At 39.8% G+C, this 12,115-nt stretch overlaps 1 protein-coding gene across 2 annotated transcripts in view; it reads right to left on the bottom strand.

The window, feature by feature from the left end:
- Positions 1-3,203: 3,203 nt before the first annotated feature.
- LOC106663385 (mucin-5AC-like) overlaps positions 3,204-12,115 on the bottom strand; it is a 71,614-nt gene continuing 62,702 nt past the window's right edge. For both annotated transcript variants that reach the window (XM_014388200.2, XM_014388201.1), the window contains exons 3-5: positions 10,625-10,671; positions 6,641-6,693; positions 3,204-6,502 (exon numbers count right to left, since the gene is read on the bottom strand). In XM_014388200.2, coding sequence (XP_014243686.1) covers positions 3,479-6,502; positions 6,641-6,693; positions 10,625-10,655 — 3,108 coding nt within the window. In that variant the 5' untranslated portion in view covers positions 10,656-10,671 and the 3' untranslated portion in view covers positions 3,204-3,478. The remainder of the gene's footprint in view (positions 6,503-6,640; positions 6,694-10,624; positions 10,672-12,115) is intronic.

Raw genomic sequence — 12,115 nt, 5'->3', positions numbered from 1 at the left:
CCTCTTGAATTATTCTTAATAATAGTGAATGCCGTTTCATAAACCGCATCCTTGTTAACTATATCCTTTTCCTTGGTTTCGCTACTCCTGGGCGTGTTAAATTTCATTAACGCACCACGAACATTTTTTGGTGTATTTTCTGCATATAACAGATCCTTGTTGTGAAAAGATGTAGTTTAATTTCCTTTCTAGGCGAGGAAAAAAATCTCGTGTTTTTTGTACGAGCGTTTGTACGAGCTGGAGGAAGTTAGCGGCCTGTCATCTTTAAGCCAGAAACACACTTACCCGATGCAACGCTATGCGACGCTACCCGACGCAAGTCCAAACTCCGATTTTCCATAAGGTTGCATTACCCCCGTGCACATCTGCCCGATGCTACGCAACGCTACCCTGCTCTACGCTACGTGATCCCCACTGTCCAGATTTTCATCGGGTCGCATCGAGTACAGTCGAAGACAAAAAACCGGACACTCATATTTTTATTCCAACTACATGTATTATTGTCGTTATATTAATTACAACATACTTATTTTAATATAAACCAAATTAACTGTGATTAAAAATTAATTAGTTTTTATTTAAAAAATTAATTTTAATGGTAGAAAATTAATCAAAACACACGAATACGATTTTTTGATATAATGAATTTAACTAACAATTTATTGTACTCTCTTCGGCCGTACATATACTAAAATTGGAACAATTTATTACACGGTTTTGCTCATAAAATTTAATTAGCAATTTATTTCATAGTTTTGCTCGTAAAATTACACCATTTTCTAATGTCGAGTAGCATCAGAACAGGACACTCATATTTTTTTTAATTTATTTCAAACTAAGTACATGTAATTTTGTCGTTATATTAATTACAACATGATATTTTAATGTAAACCAAATTAAACGAGATAAAAATGCATAAATTTTTATAAACATTGTTTAATTAAGTTAGGAGTAACTTTGTTTAAAACAATTAAGTTTAACAAACAATTTATTAGATGGTTGTGCTCATAAAATTTAACTAACAATTTATTACAAGGTTTTGCTCAAAATAGTGCATTAAGAACAAAAGATGCGTTGCGATTGTGATAGTGATTATTGTGATAAACGCTGTGGACTGTACGCGACGTGTGCTTGCGTCGGATAGATGTGCACACCCCACCAAAACGTTTCAAGGCGTCGGGTAGCATCGGGTAGCGTCGCAAGGCGTAGCATCGGGTAAGTTGTTCCTGGCTTATGCGACGATACCCGAAGCTACCCGACGCAAATCCAAAGTCCATTTTTCCATAAGATTGTATTACCCCCGTGCACATCTGCCCGATGCTATGCCACGCTAACCTACTCTACGCTCTGCGATCCCCTCTGTCCAGATTTTCGTCGGGTCGCATCGAGTACAGTCGAAGACAAAAGAACCGGACACTCATATTTTTATTCAAACTACATGTATTATTGTCGTTATATTAATTACAACATACTTATTTTAATATAAACCAAATAAACTGAGATCAAAAATTCATTAGTTTTTATTTAAAAAAAAAAAAAATTATTTTAATGGTTTGGTAGAAAATCAATCAAAACACCAGAATATCATTTTTTGATATAATGAATTTAACTAACCATTTATTACACGGTTTTGCTCATAAAATTTAACTAACAATTTATTTCATGGTTTAGCTAGTAAAATTATACCATTTTCGTAGAGTAGCTTCAAAACAGGATACTCATATTTTTTGTAGTTTATTTCAAACTGGCAGAAAATTTATCAAAACACCGGAATAACTTAATTTAAAACAATTAAGTTTAACAAGCAATTTATTACACAGTTTTGCTCATAAAATTACACCATTTTTGTCGGGTAGCGTCAGAACAGGACACTCATATTTTTTGTAGTTTATTTCAAACTATGTATATGTAATTTTGTCGTTATATTACAACATTCTTATTTTAATGGAAACCAAATTAACCGGGATCATAAATTCATTTATAAAAATTATTTATTGATTTATTATTGATAGTTAGGCAGAAAATTAATAAAAACAATTGATTACATGGTTGTGCTCATAAAATTTAACTGAGAATTTATTACATGGTTTTGCTCAAAATAATGCATTAAGAACAAATGAGGCGTTGCGATTGTGTTACTGATTTGTGAAACACGCTGTGTGACTGTAAGTGGCGTGCGCCTGACGTCGCACAGATGTGAACACCCTACCAAAACGAGACAAGGAGTCGTGTAGCGTCAAATAGCGTTGCTCGGGTAAGTGTGTTCCCTGCTCCACTGTCCAGGGTTTCGTCGGCCAGTCAGCCAGTGAATCGAGGATTTCATTACCAACTTGTGCCCTCATGGTCCCTGCATGAACTTCACTTCTTCAACAGTCTTTGTCCACAGTTACTTAAATGTTCTTTTGACACAGAGCTAACCAGTGAGCTTAAAAATTCGAACAACAGTTTACCCGGCATAGACTATGTTCATTATAGGAGGATAAGTAATCTACTCTCAATTGCCAATTTTGGCAATCAAACAAGTTCTGGGAAAATGGACAGATTTCAAATTGGTGGAAAGAAACATTGCTTATTCTAATCAAGAAAAATGGTTTGCATAAGAAGAACATAGGAAATGTGCCATTGCCTAGTTTTACCATTCCTTCCAAGCCTCGCACCACTTGACTTCAAGCCTCAATTTATAAATAAAATGGATTGTTGCCATTCAAATCAATCACATATTTTTACCCATGTATATTTATGTCTTTTATGTATTTATTTATGTCAGGGCGGAAGCAGGCGATCATGGAAAAACAAAATGAGATCTCCACGTGTTTGCCGGTAAATCAGGGTGTTCCTCAGGGCTTCATCATGGTCTCCGTTCTTTTCTGAATTTACCTTTACGATTTACAACATAAAATAAAATCGCATACCTCCAGTAGCTGTAGTTAGTATAAATAATACATTTAATCACAATCAAAGGAGAGGTAAAAGAAAAAAATATAATGAAATATATTATTTATTAAAAGATGAAAAACTATTACAAATCAAGAGTCAATCAATTTGAGGAAACCATCTTAAACGTTATTTTCAATAAATATATATTTTTATACTCAGAAAAATATACTATATACCTAAATATTAGTTTAATTAATTTAATTTAATCTTTATTGTACATTGATAATTTATACATACATATTATATAGTATTTACAGGCGTAGAAAATGAAGTTTTATTTACAAAGAAGCGTGGTAAAGAAGAAAATCACAGAAATCATAAAAGAAGAAAGATAACTAATAGTTAAATATTTTTTAATAATCATTTGATTAGAAAAAAAAGAGGAAATATATTTGAATTTTCGACGACATTTACACAATCTCAAGAAATTGTTGGCAATTGAAAAAACTGAGCTAAAGTCAGTTATTAATTTAGATTTCAGTCGATTTGGCTTGTAATTGATGAGTCAATTACTGAAGGTCTGTTTTAAAAATGTATGATATTATTTTTTGTCTTTGTTGTGGGTCTGGAAAAAGGCTTCAAGAGGGAGAATCGGTTCGTCGGTCGGTAGTGTGATTTTCGGTAGCGTCCTTCTGGTATTAGCACTGGTCACCCCTTTGAAAATCCTCTGGGAATGGTAGTCGTTACTGGAGGAGGACGTCAGGTCTGCGATCCGCATCGCCTCTTCACCGGTCGGATCTGAGGGCGGCTCGGAGGCAATGGAACCTTTCACACTGCTCTCTTCTTCAGCTGAAATCGTTGTTGTCGGTCCGTCGTCCATCTTTTTCGAAATGACATTCGCATTGTGGTCCACTTCGTTTTCGACGATCTTTGAAGGGATAGCGGATTTGGGCAAATCGTCTTCTGAGCTGCTTTCCTCGGCGAATCTGTTCGTGGTCAGTTTTGTCTTTATCGGGAAAGGTTTTCTTTTTGCTGAGAACACGCCTTTAGGCTTGATAGTGACTCTTGCCGTCGGGATCGGGCTGTCGTCGACCTCCTTAGGTGGGATCGTCGACGTCCTGTATCTGCTGTAGTATTTTCCGGTACCGGGTTTATATCGATTTGTGCTCGGTCTGAACGTATTGATCCGCTCTGTTGTCGTCGTCTCCAAATTTTCCGGCTGCTGAGTTGTCGACGTTTTGTACCGCGAAGGACCGATTCTGGATTTGTATTTTCTATATTTGGATTCGGTCGTGGATTCGGATTGGTACGTGGTGGTTGTGCTGGTTTCAGAAGTTGGTTTCGGCTGGTGGGTCGTTCTCGTCCTGCCGGGATATTTCGTGCTTTCGGTTTTGGTTTTGACCGTCGGGTCGATTTCCGGTTCGGATTTCTGAGGTGTCGGAGTAGTTGTAGATGTGGCTCTATTTAGTCTCTCCCTGTAATCCTTCACGCTAAACCTAGGTCTGTTGTTCCCGTATTTATTTTTTAGTCTCGAGGAAATGGAGTTGGTCGCCGTTTCTATTGACGGGGTTGTGACAGTTATTGGAGCGCTCGTTGTTGTTGTGGTGGTCGTCGTAGTGGTCGTAGACGTGCTTGTTGAAGAGCTAGGCGGGTGGCGGAACTCATCGTCATAATTAATGTCAGACTGGTCGTTTTCTCCGATTTGCACGTCGCCCAAACCAAAGTGTTGTGTGTTGTAGTATTGGTCGTACTGGTTGTATTCGTCTTCTTTCGGTCTGGTTATAATATTGTCATTATGGTTTCTGGTCAAAGGCCCTGACTCGCCTGAGAAGGCGGTTGTATAATCGTACTGTTCGGTCGGTTCGTAAATCTCGGGTTTAGGGGTCGTCGACGTGGTCGTACTGGTCCTCTGTCGTTTGAATTCCGAACCTTCTCTGTACTTACTCGGTTTCCTCCTCCTCTGTGACTTGTGATAATCTACGGTAGTGGAAGAAACATCTGTCAAACGGTGGTTTTTAAGCTTAGAGTTACCGGTCAGTTCGTTCCTGGTTTGGCTCGGTCTTGAAGGACGACGACGTTTCGGAGGACGGTATTTGGTCGTCGTTTCAACGGCGACGGTCGTCGTCGGGGATTCTGTCGCCAGTTCTGTGTTTTCCTGGTACTTAGTGTCTATAGTGGATATAATGTTGTATTGTCCGTCATCACTGACTTCCGGAGTCTGGGTCGATTGTTCTTCCGAAGTGGGTTCGGACAGGTAAGGGACTACGTCAGGCGATGGCGTCGGAAGGAAAGGCACAGGTGCGTTTTCGTTATACCCGTGGTAAGAATTTATTTGCACTTGGGGCTTACGGTCGGTGTAAGTTTCGTAAGTAGTCGGTTTAGAGTAGGGCTTCGGAGCGCTAGACGGAACGAAAGGAGCTTCCGTTTCGTTTGGTATTTTCTTCGGTTCTTCGTAAGGTTCGGAAGATACGTCAATTGTGGTCACAGTTATTGGATATACATCTTGCGTAAAAGGTTGCTGAGTAACTATGTAATCCGGTTTAACGCTCGCGAGTGGAGAGCCTTGAGTTTGATAGTCGTTTAGTTGAAACGGTTGAGCCACGTCTGAAAATTTTACGCTATGGGGAGCTAGAGAAGGATAGGTAGTAACAAACGGTGAGTATGTGTGTACGTCTTTTTGGCTTTCTACGGTCGTCGTATACGGTTGAGAACTTTGGAACGGTCTGCCTAAATTTGAAAAATGTTCGTAAATGTCTTTACTTGGTTCTTTTTCTTCCGTCACCGGTTTAATGTTCTGTTCCGGTCTCCTCGTGCTAAGCTGTATGTCGCCAAAAGGGTTTCTGTGGAAATACGGGTCGTTAGGTTGGTTTTTGTTCTTGGTATAACCGTTATTGAAAAAGGAGATGGAAGAAGGTTCGAAGCTACTCGTCACGGAGGTTTTAAACTGATCCAGATGGCTTAACGTGGGGTAAAGTGTTTGGCCCTGCCCGCCCAGGCGGTAAGGCGTATGCGAGATGGGTTTGTTCGGCTTTCGCGCTTTATGGAAACTGTTGTCTAATCCAGAAGGCTGGAAGGGCTGTGGCTGTTCGAAATAGAACGTGTTGGGGGTCAATGAGGTCGATTGACTGTGAGAAGGAAAAGCCGAGGCTTTGTTGTTAATTTCCCTAGGGGGAGGTCTGAGGGAACTGTCGTAATAGTACGCCTGTTCAACATAATCGTTGTACTTCTGAGGACGTTTGGGCGGATCGCTGTAGACATACGGAGAACCGACGAACTGATGGTGGAACGGGTAACCGCCGAGCTTGGGCCTGTTGTCCAAATGGTGATAATCGTGAGTGAGCTGCGGCCTCGGAGACTTTTTCGTAATGTGCGAAGCGTGCTCTCTCGCGTTCACAGTAGCGTGGCCGAAGACGCTGAACGAACCGAGGATCGTGGGGGGTGTCGGAGAGAAGATTCCGATGTTCTCTGCCTGGTCGGTCTGCTGGGCTAGAATTTTCTTCGTTGGAGAGTAGCTGTAGCCCTTTTGGTACAGGGGGTACCGGATCAATCCAGAGTGCCCGACGTGTCTGCCAAGTCCTGGCGCTTCACGAATAGGCCGCCAATCATCATAAGGCAAGCGTGTTACCTATAACACAAATACACATTCGATTTTACACTTAGCTAATAAGAGTTATGTTTTTGATGCGGAAACGAGAGAGAGAGAGAGAGAGAGAGAGAGAGAGAGAGAGAGTGAGAGAGAGAAGTCTAAAATGGGCATACTCACTCTTGCCTGTTCCTTGGAATAAACCACATGCGCTGTGCTCCACCGGACTACACCTGCAAAAAAGGAAGTAATAAAGTCTCTTTTTCAATCGTTTACCGAAAAACAGCTTCTCAGTAGAATAGTGAAACCTTACTACATATTTCAACAAATATTACATAAATTCTTTCTATATTTTTGTAAGTGACCCAGTGCCGGTTCATCATAATTCCATGTAGATAACCTGAAGCATAACCTGAAAAGAGTTTACGAGATAGCACACTACTACAACGGTGCCCTCAGCATAACAAATAGATATAATAACCAGATGGTGAAAGGAGGAATGCCTTTTAATAAACCCCAAAAAAACGATTGTAGCTGACTTTACTAAGAAAAGGGCACAGATTCATGCCACTCGTGCTAAATGGACGCTTGTAATTCCCTTCTCAAAAAACGTGAAATAGAAGTCACTTTTGACAAAAGAATTTCTTCGAATCAGCAACTAAATATAATAACACAGAATGAAAATTATCATCGACAAGTGTAAACGTCTTTATGGGGAAAGCTGGAGTCTAACCTCAAATACATTCATATGGTTGTTACAGTGGTTGCTAGAACCATGATAGACTACGGATCGGGGATATGGACAAAGCCATAACAGCTAAACCTAAAAAATATATCCATCAGGAAACGGATTAAGAACAAATCCTTGGTTTAATGGGAATGTAGTCAAGTACATAGGCATACAAAAAAGTTCATCAAAGGAAACAGACAGCCCAACTATGAAATCTAGAACTCTAGAATAATCTTTTGACGGCTGGCCGAACACTGCAGACTTGGAGCAGCTGAAACAATCCTATACTGATATCGTCAGGAAGAAGAAATTGCGGGTCCTTTGTTGGTGCCAAGGGTTTTGCAGATTAAGATTCTTACTCCTGCAAAACGTAAAGCCCGGGTTTGAAGGGCACTCTTTAAAGTTATGGTATCAGATAAAAAGGCATAAGCAAAGAAAAGCACTAGATAATATTGGAGATAAACCAATACTCGTAGCGGTACGTAGGTAGTAAAGAGGCCGACCTATTTTAACTGTTAACAGTTAGCAGAAACCAAATTCCATGACTTTTGTCTAATTAGCTACTTTTTAATATTCAGATAGATCGCTATTGTCTACAGATTTGAAAAAGAGCCACGCTACTGAGAAATGCGCATGGGTTGGTTAGGTTAGGAATGTTAAGGTTAAGGTTAGGGAAAGGTTATGTTTCATAACGATGATTCCATATTTTTTCTTGGCTTTTGTTTAATTAATTATTTTTTAGTAATGTGAACAATTGCTATTGTCTGCAGATTTGAAAATGACCACGTTAGCTAGAAATGCACATGTGTTTTTAGATTAGGTTAGGAATGGGGTAAGGTTATGAAAGGTTAGGGTTAAGGTTCTCTATTTCTGCGTTTTCTTTGTTTGACTTGTTGCTTCATTGTAAACCTCTCAATGACATTGATATTTCTTTCAAGAATGGCCCCACCCGAGTCAAGAGCGTGTATGAATTAGGAAAAAGAATAGGACTCGGAAGACAACCTTGTTTGACTCTCGAGCTCACCTGGAACCATTCCGAGCCACATCTTTAACTACAAAAACCAAATAGCCACACAAACCTTTTAGTGGCAAATTTGGTTCAGATCTCAGGGGATAAACCTTTTCTATAAATAATGACAAAGGCGGAACAAGTTTTATGATGTTTTATATAAAATTATATAATATATAATATACATCAGTCGTAACTTATTTTCTGATTCTTTTAATCGCTGTTTCTAATATGTGCTCGGTCTAGGCCAATGCCATGTCCGCAACGGTGTATTTTCCGTTCGGTTAAGCTCGTGGATTTCATGTCGTCGGTTTGTTCGTACTGCTTTTTTGGCCTATATGCTCAGATATTTCATTATTTTCTTTTTTCTTTCCTGTTGTAATTTGTTTACGGGTAACCGCACAATTTAACCTCGGCCTGCGGGAAGAGGAACATTTCCGTTGTAATTTCTGTTAAAGTGTTTGAATCCTGAGGAGAAATTATGCCAGAGGAAAAAGAGAGAACGGACGTAAATTGACCTCACTACCATGACAGTACAAAATCCACGACCTCTTCCTCCCGATTTGACCCTCATTTTTCGTGATTTTATTAATTCTTCTTCTTGTTTGAGTTAAAACTCTCGCCAGAATCCATTGGTACACGTGTCCGACTGGTCTCGCCTTGAATTTAAAACTCCAAAGTTTCGGTTCAACAAACATTTCACAATATTGTCACGCGATTTTCACTGTAGGAACGGATTCAATTTATCCGTGTAACACCAGCTCGCATATAATTTCAGGTAGTAAAGGGCGTCGAGGTTCTTGAGGACATCGTCTTTTAAGGCGTGGTGGATTCTCAGGATGGAAAAGTGTAGATAAGGCTTTGGCAGAAAGTGCCAGACTACACCCTAACAATTTTCCAAGTTCAAGTTCATGCAATACAATTCTGTGCACAGTAGTTATTAAAGAAAGATATGAAAGGTGCACATATATTCTCTCAGGCAGCTAGGCAGCCATAAATGTACTAAATGCGAATGCTTTCAATTCCAAATTTAAAAGGGAGTGCCTAAATTGCCTTATGGCTCTAGGAAAAAAGAACAAGATGACCTTAAAGTGGGTTTCCGGACATAAGGCGTAGAAGGAAATGAATAGGCTGATCAACTTGCCAAAAAAGTGGTACCCCTTTCAACCATGCGGTCAGAACCATAACTAAATGCAGAGGACTGTGTGCTTAAGTTGGAACTGTACAAATGGACTGAGAAAGAAAAACTAAAATTCTGGATAAAGGCTCCAGGTATGAGGCAATTTAAGAGATTTATAAATCTCTCAAAACGGAAGGCGAAGGAACTCCTCTCTCTTGACAGGCAGGATATGAGGAAAATTTTAGGCCTCTATCTGCCACTGTCCTTTTAACTAGAATCTTATGAAGGGGTAAAGCAAAGACAGAAACATGCCGACTCTGTCAGGAGGAACCTGAGACATCGGCACATGTCCTTTGTGAATGTGAAGCATTAGTCCAGTTACGGTACAGCCACATCGGGACATTTGTCACATCGAAGGATTTCAGCGAAGAGGCACCAGGGAATGCGATTAGTTAGTGTTGTAAGAAAAAGCGCACTTTCGAAGGTACGGTTATAATTTATAAGGGTTACACAATAGATCTATTTAAGTCGCACTGGAGGAAAGGATTGTCATAGTTCTATATCAACTCCCCAACTATTTAAGAAAAGCTTCGGCAGTAGAATGGATTGAGGAATTTGTTGAACTTTTGGAAGCTGGAATGGATCGAAAATGACATTGATGTCATTGCAGTTAGTGAGGTTGGTGGTGAAGAGCTTTGACAATGATGTAGTAAGTAGAAATTAGTTAGATAGATGGAAAGATAGATTTCCACGAGACATTCACACATGCCCTTCAATTGCGTAAAATATACCCAGGGCTATGGTGGGAATCGAACCCACGACCGCCGGTAAAGAGCGAGAGTGTGACACCCTAACCACTCGGATGATGACAATACAATCGTTGAATGAATAAAAAAAAATTGTTTCCCGTTATCAAAAGCGGAATAAAATAGTATGAAATCGAGAAAATCGTTTCCCCAGCCCGACAAATCGAAACCATTCTGAGTTCATTTCAACTCAATATTTTTCCAAGGTAAACTCTCCATCAAAGGAATGACAGCCGTGATATTCCAAGTTTATCCAAATTGTCTGCAGTACATCACCCCCATTAACAAGCCGAACGGAAAATATGCCAAATTCGTGCCAGTCCGATGTGGTAGGTGATTATTGATAGACGGATTTAATTTTGCCGCGTCCTCCTATGCAGATTGCTTCTTCTTTCGTAAAACGGTGGTGGCTATTTTTATAGGTGCTCCAAGCTCAGTTTACAAGCTTGAACGAACGGTATCCGCGGAGAGACTTACCAGAAGAAATGTAAACACTCACCTAATAGCACGATGAGTAGGACCGCCCTCATCTCGATGGCCTTTCACCTGAAACACAGATGACAAATTAGTTATCTTAATAAACGAAGGGAAAGGATAATACGTGTAGGATAAAACGTTCAAACGGTTGTTAATAAGGGAAAGTGGGATCGTTTAAAAACACTGTGTGGACAGCAGCGCGGTCCAATTAAACTGGAAGAACCTCACTTAACCCATTCTCCTTGGCCTTCCGGATCGTGTTTCACGTTCCATTCGTCACCCCGCCATCCCATTAACACTCGAGTCTTCAAAAAGCTATTCCTTATCTAATCATCTTCAATCCATTCAGTCATTCCTCTCGAAAAGCTCCGTTAAATTTGTTCCTTTAAGTTAAACTGGGCTGATGAACAGTTATCAAAACTTCCATGTAGCTTCGGTTCCAGTAAGTATACTGATCACCGAATTAATTTTATAAATCGGTGAAGTGAAATTTGTAAAATTAAAAATCCTAGTCATTTGCAGATGGTTATTTTATGGAGACTGAATGTTCATTTTTTATAGAGCCAGACACCCAGATCTTCAGACGGAGATAGTCTTCCTCATCGAATTTTATGTTTGTCACCTTAAGTAATAATACAGCGTTTGTCCAAGTGTAAAGACACATCGCACATTTATATAAATTATCGAGGGAAAGCTGAATTAAACCTAGGCTATTTGAAGCAAACCGAGAGAGAGAGAGAGAGAGAGAGAGAGAAAGTCATTGAGTGGGTAAGAATAAGAGAGAGAGAGTTAGAGATAGAGAGAAAAATGAGTGATAGTGTGACAGAGAAAGTAAGCGAGTGAGTGGATGAGTGAGTGAGTGCGAGAGAAAGAAAGAAAGTAAATGAGTGAGAGGGAGAGAACCCGAGAGGAGTGAGTAAGTGCGAGACAGATAAAGAAAAAGGGAATGAGTGATAATCAGCGAGAGACGGATTGGTTGATTGATATAAAGATAATGTTTTATTTCACCACGAAAAGAGAGAGAGAGAGAGAGAGAGAGAGAGAGAGAGAGAGAGAGAAAGAAAGAAAGAGAGATTGAATGAGCAAGTGAGAGAGAATAAGTCAGTGGGTAAGAATCAGAGAGAGTGAGTGAGAGAAAGAGAGAGAAAGTAAGCGAATGAGTGGTTGAGTGAGTGATTGAAAGAGAGTGAGTGAATGAATGACATAGAGGGAAAGTGAATGAGTGAGAGAGATAGAGTGAGCAAGTGAGTGAGTGCGGGAGAGGGAAAGAGAGTAAATGCGTGAGAGTGAGAGCGAGAGAGAGAGGGAGTGAGAGAGTAAATGAGAGAGAGAGAGAGAGCGAGAGAGAAATTGAGTGAGTAAGATAGCGAGTAAGTTGGAGGGAGAGTCGTACTAACAACCAAGTTATCTCAGATCGTCACTTTTTTTACAACTTTGTGAAGTAATTATTTCCTATGAGATGGTTTACACTTTGTCAAACAATTTTATCTCAGTTATATTGCATTTACAAGAG

Source organism: Cimex lectularius, unplaced genomic scaffold (assembly GCF_000648675.2).
Source record: "Cimex lectularius strain Harlan isolate CLEC.00 unplaced genomic scaffold, Clec_2.1 scaffold195, whole genome shotgun sequence".
In the NCBI taxonomy this organism is placed as follows: domain Eukaryota; kingdom Metazoa; phylum Arthropoda; class Insecta; order Hemiptera; family Cimicidae; genus Cimex; species Cimex lectularius.
This window is presented reverse-complemented; position numbering and strand designations above follow the sequence as displayed.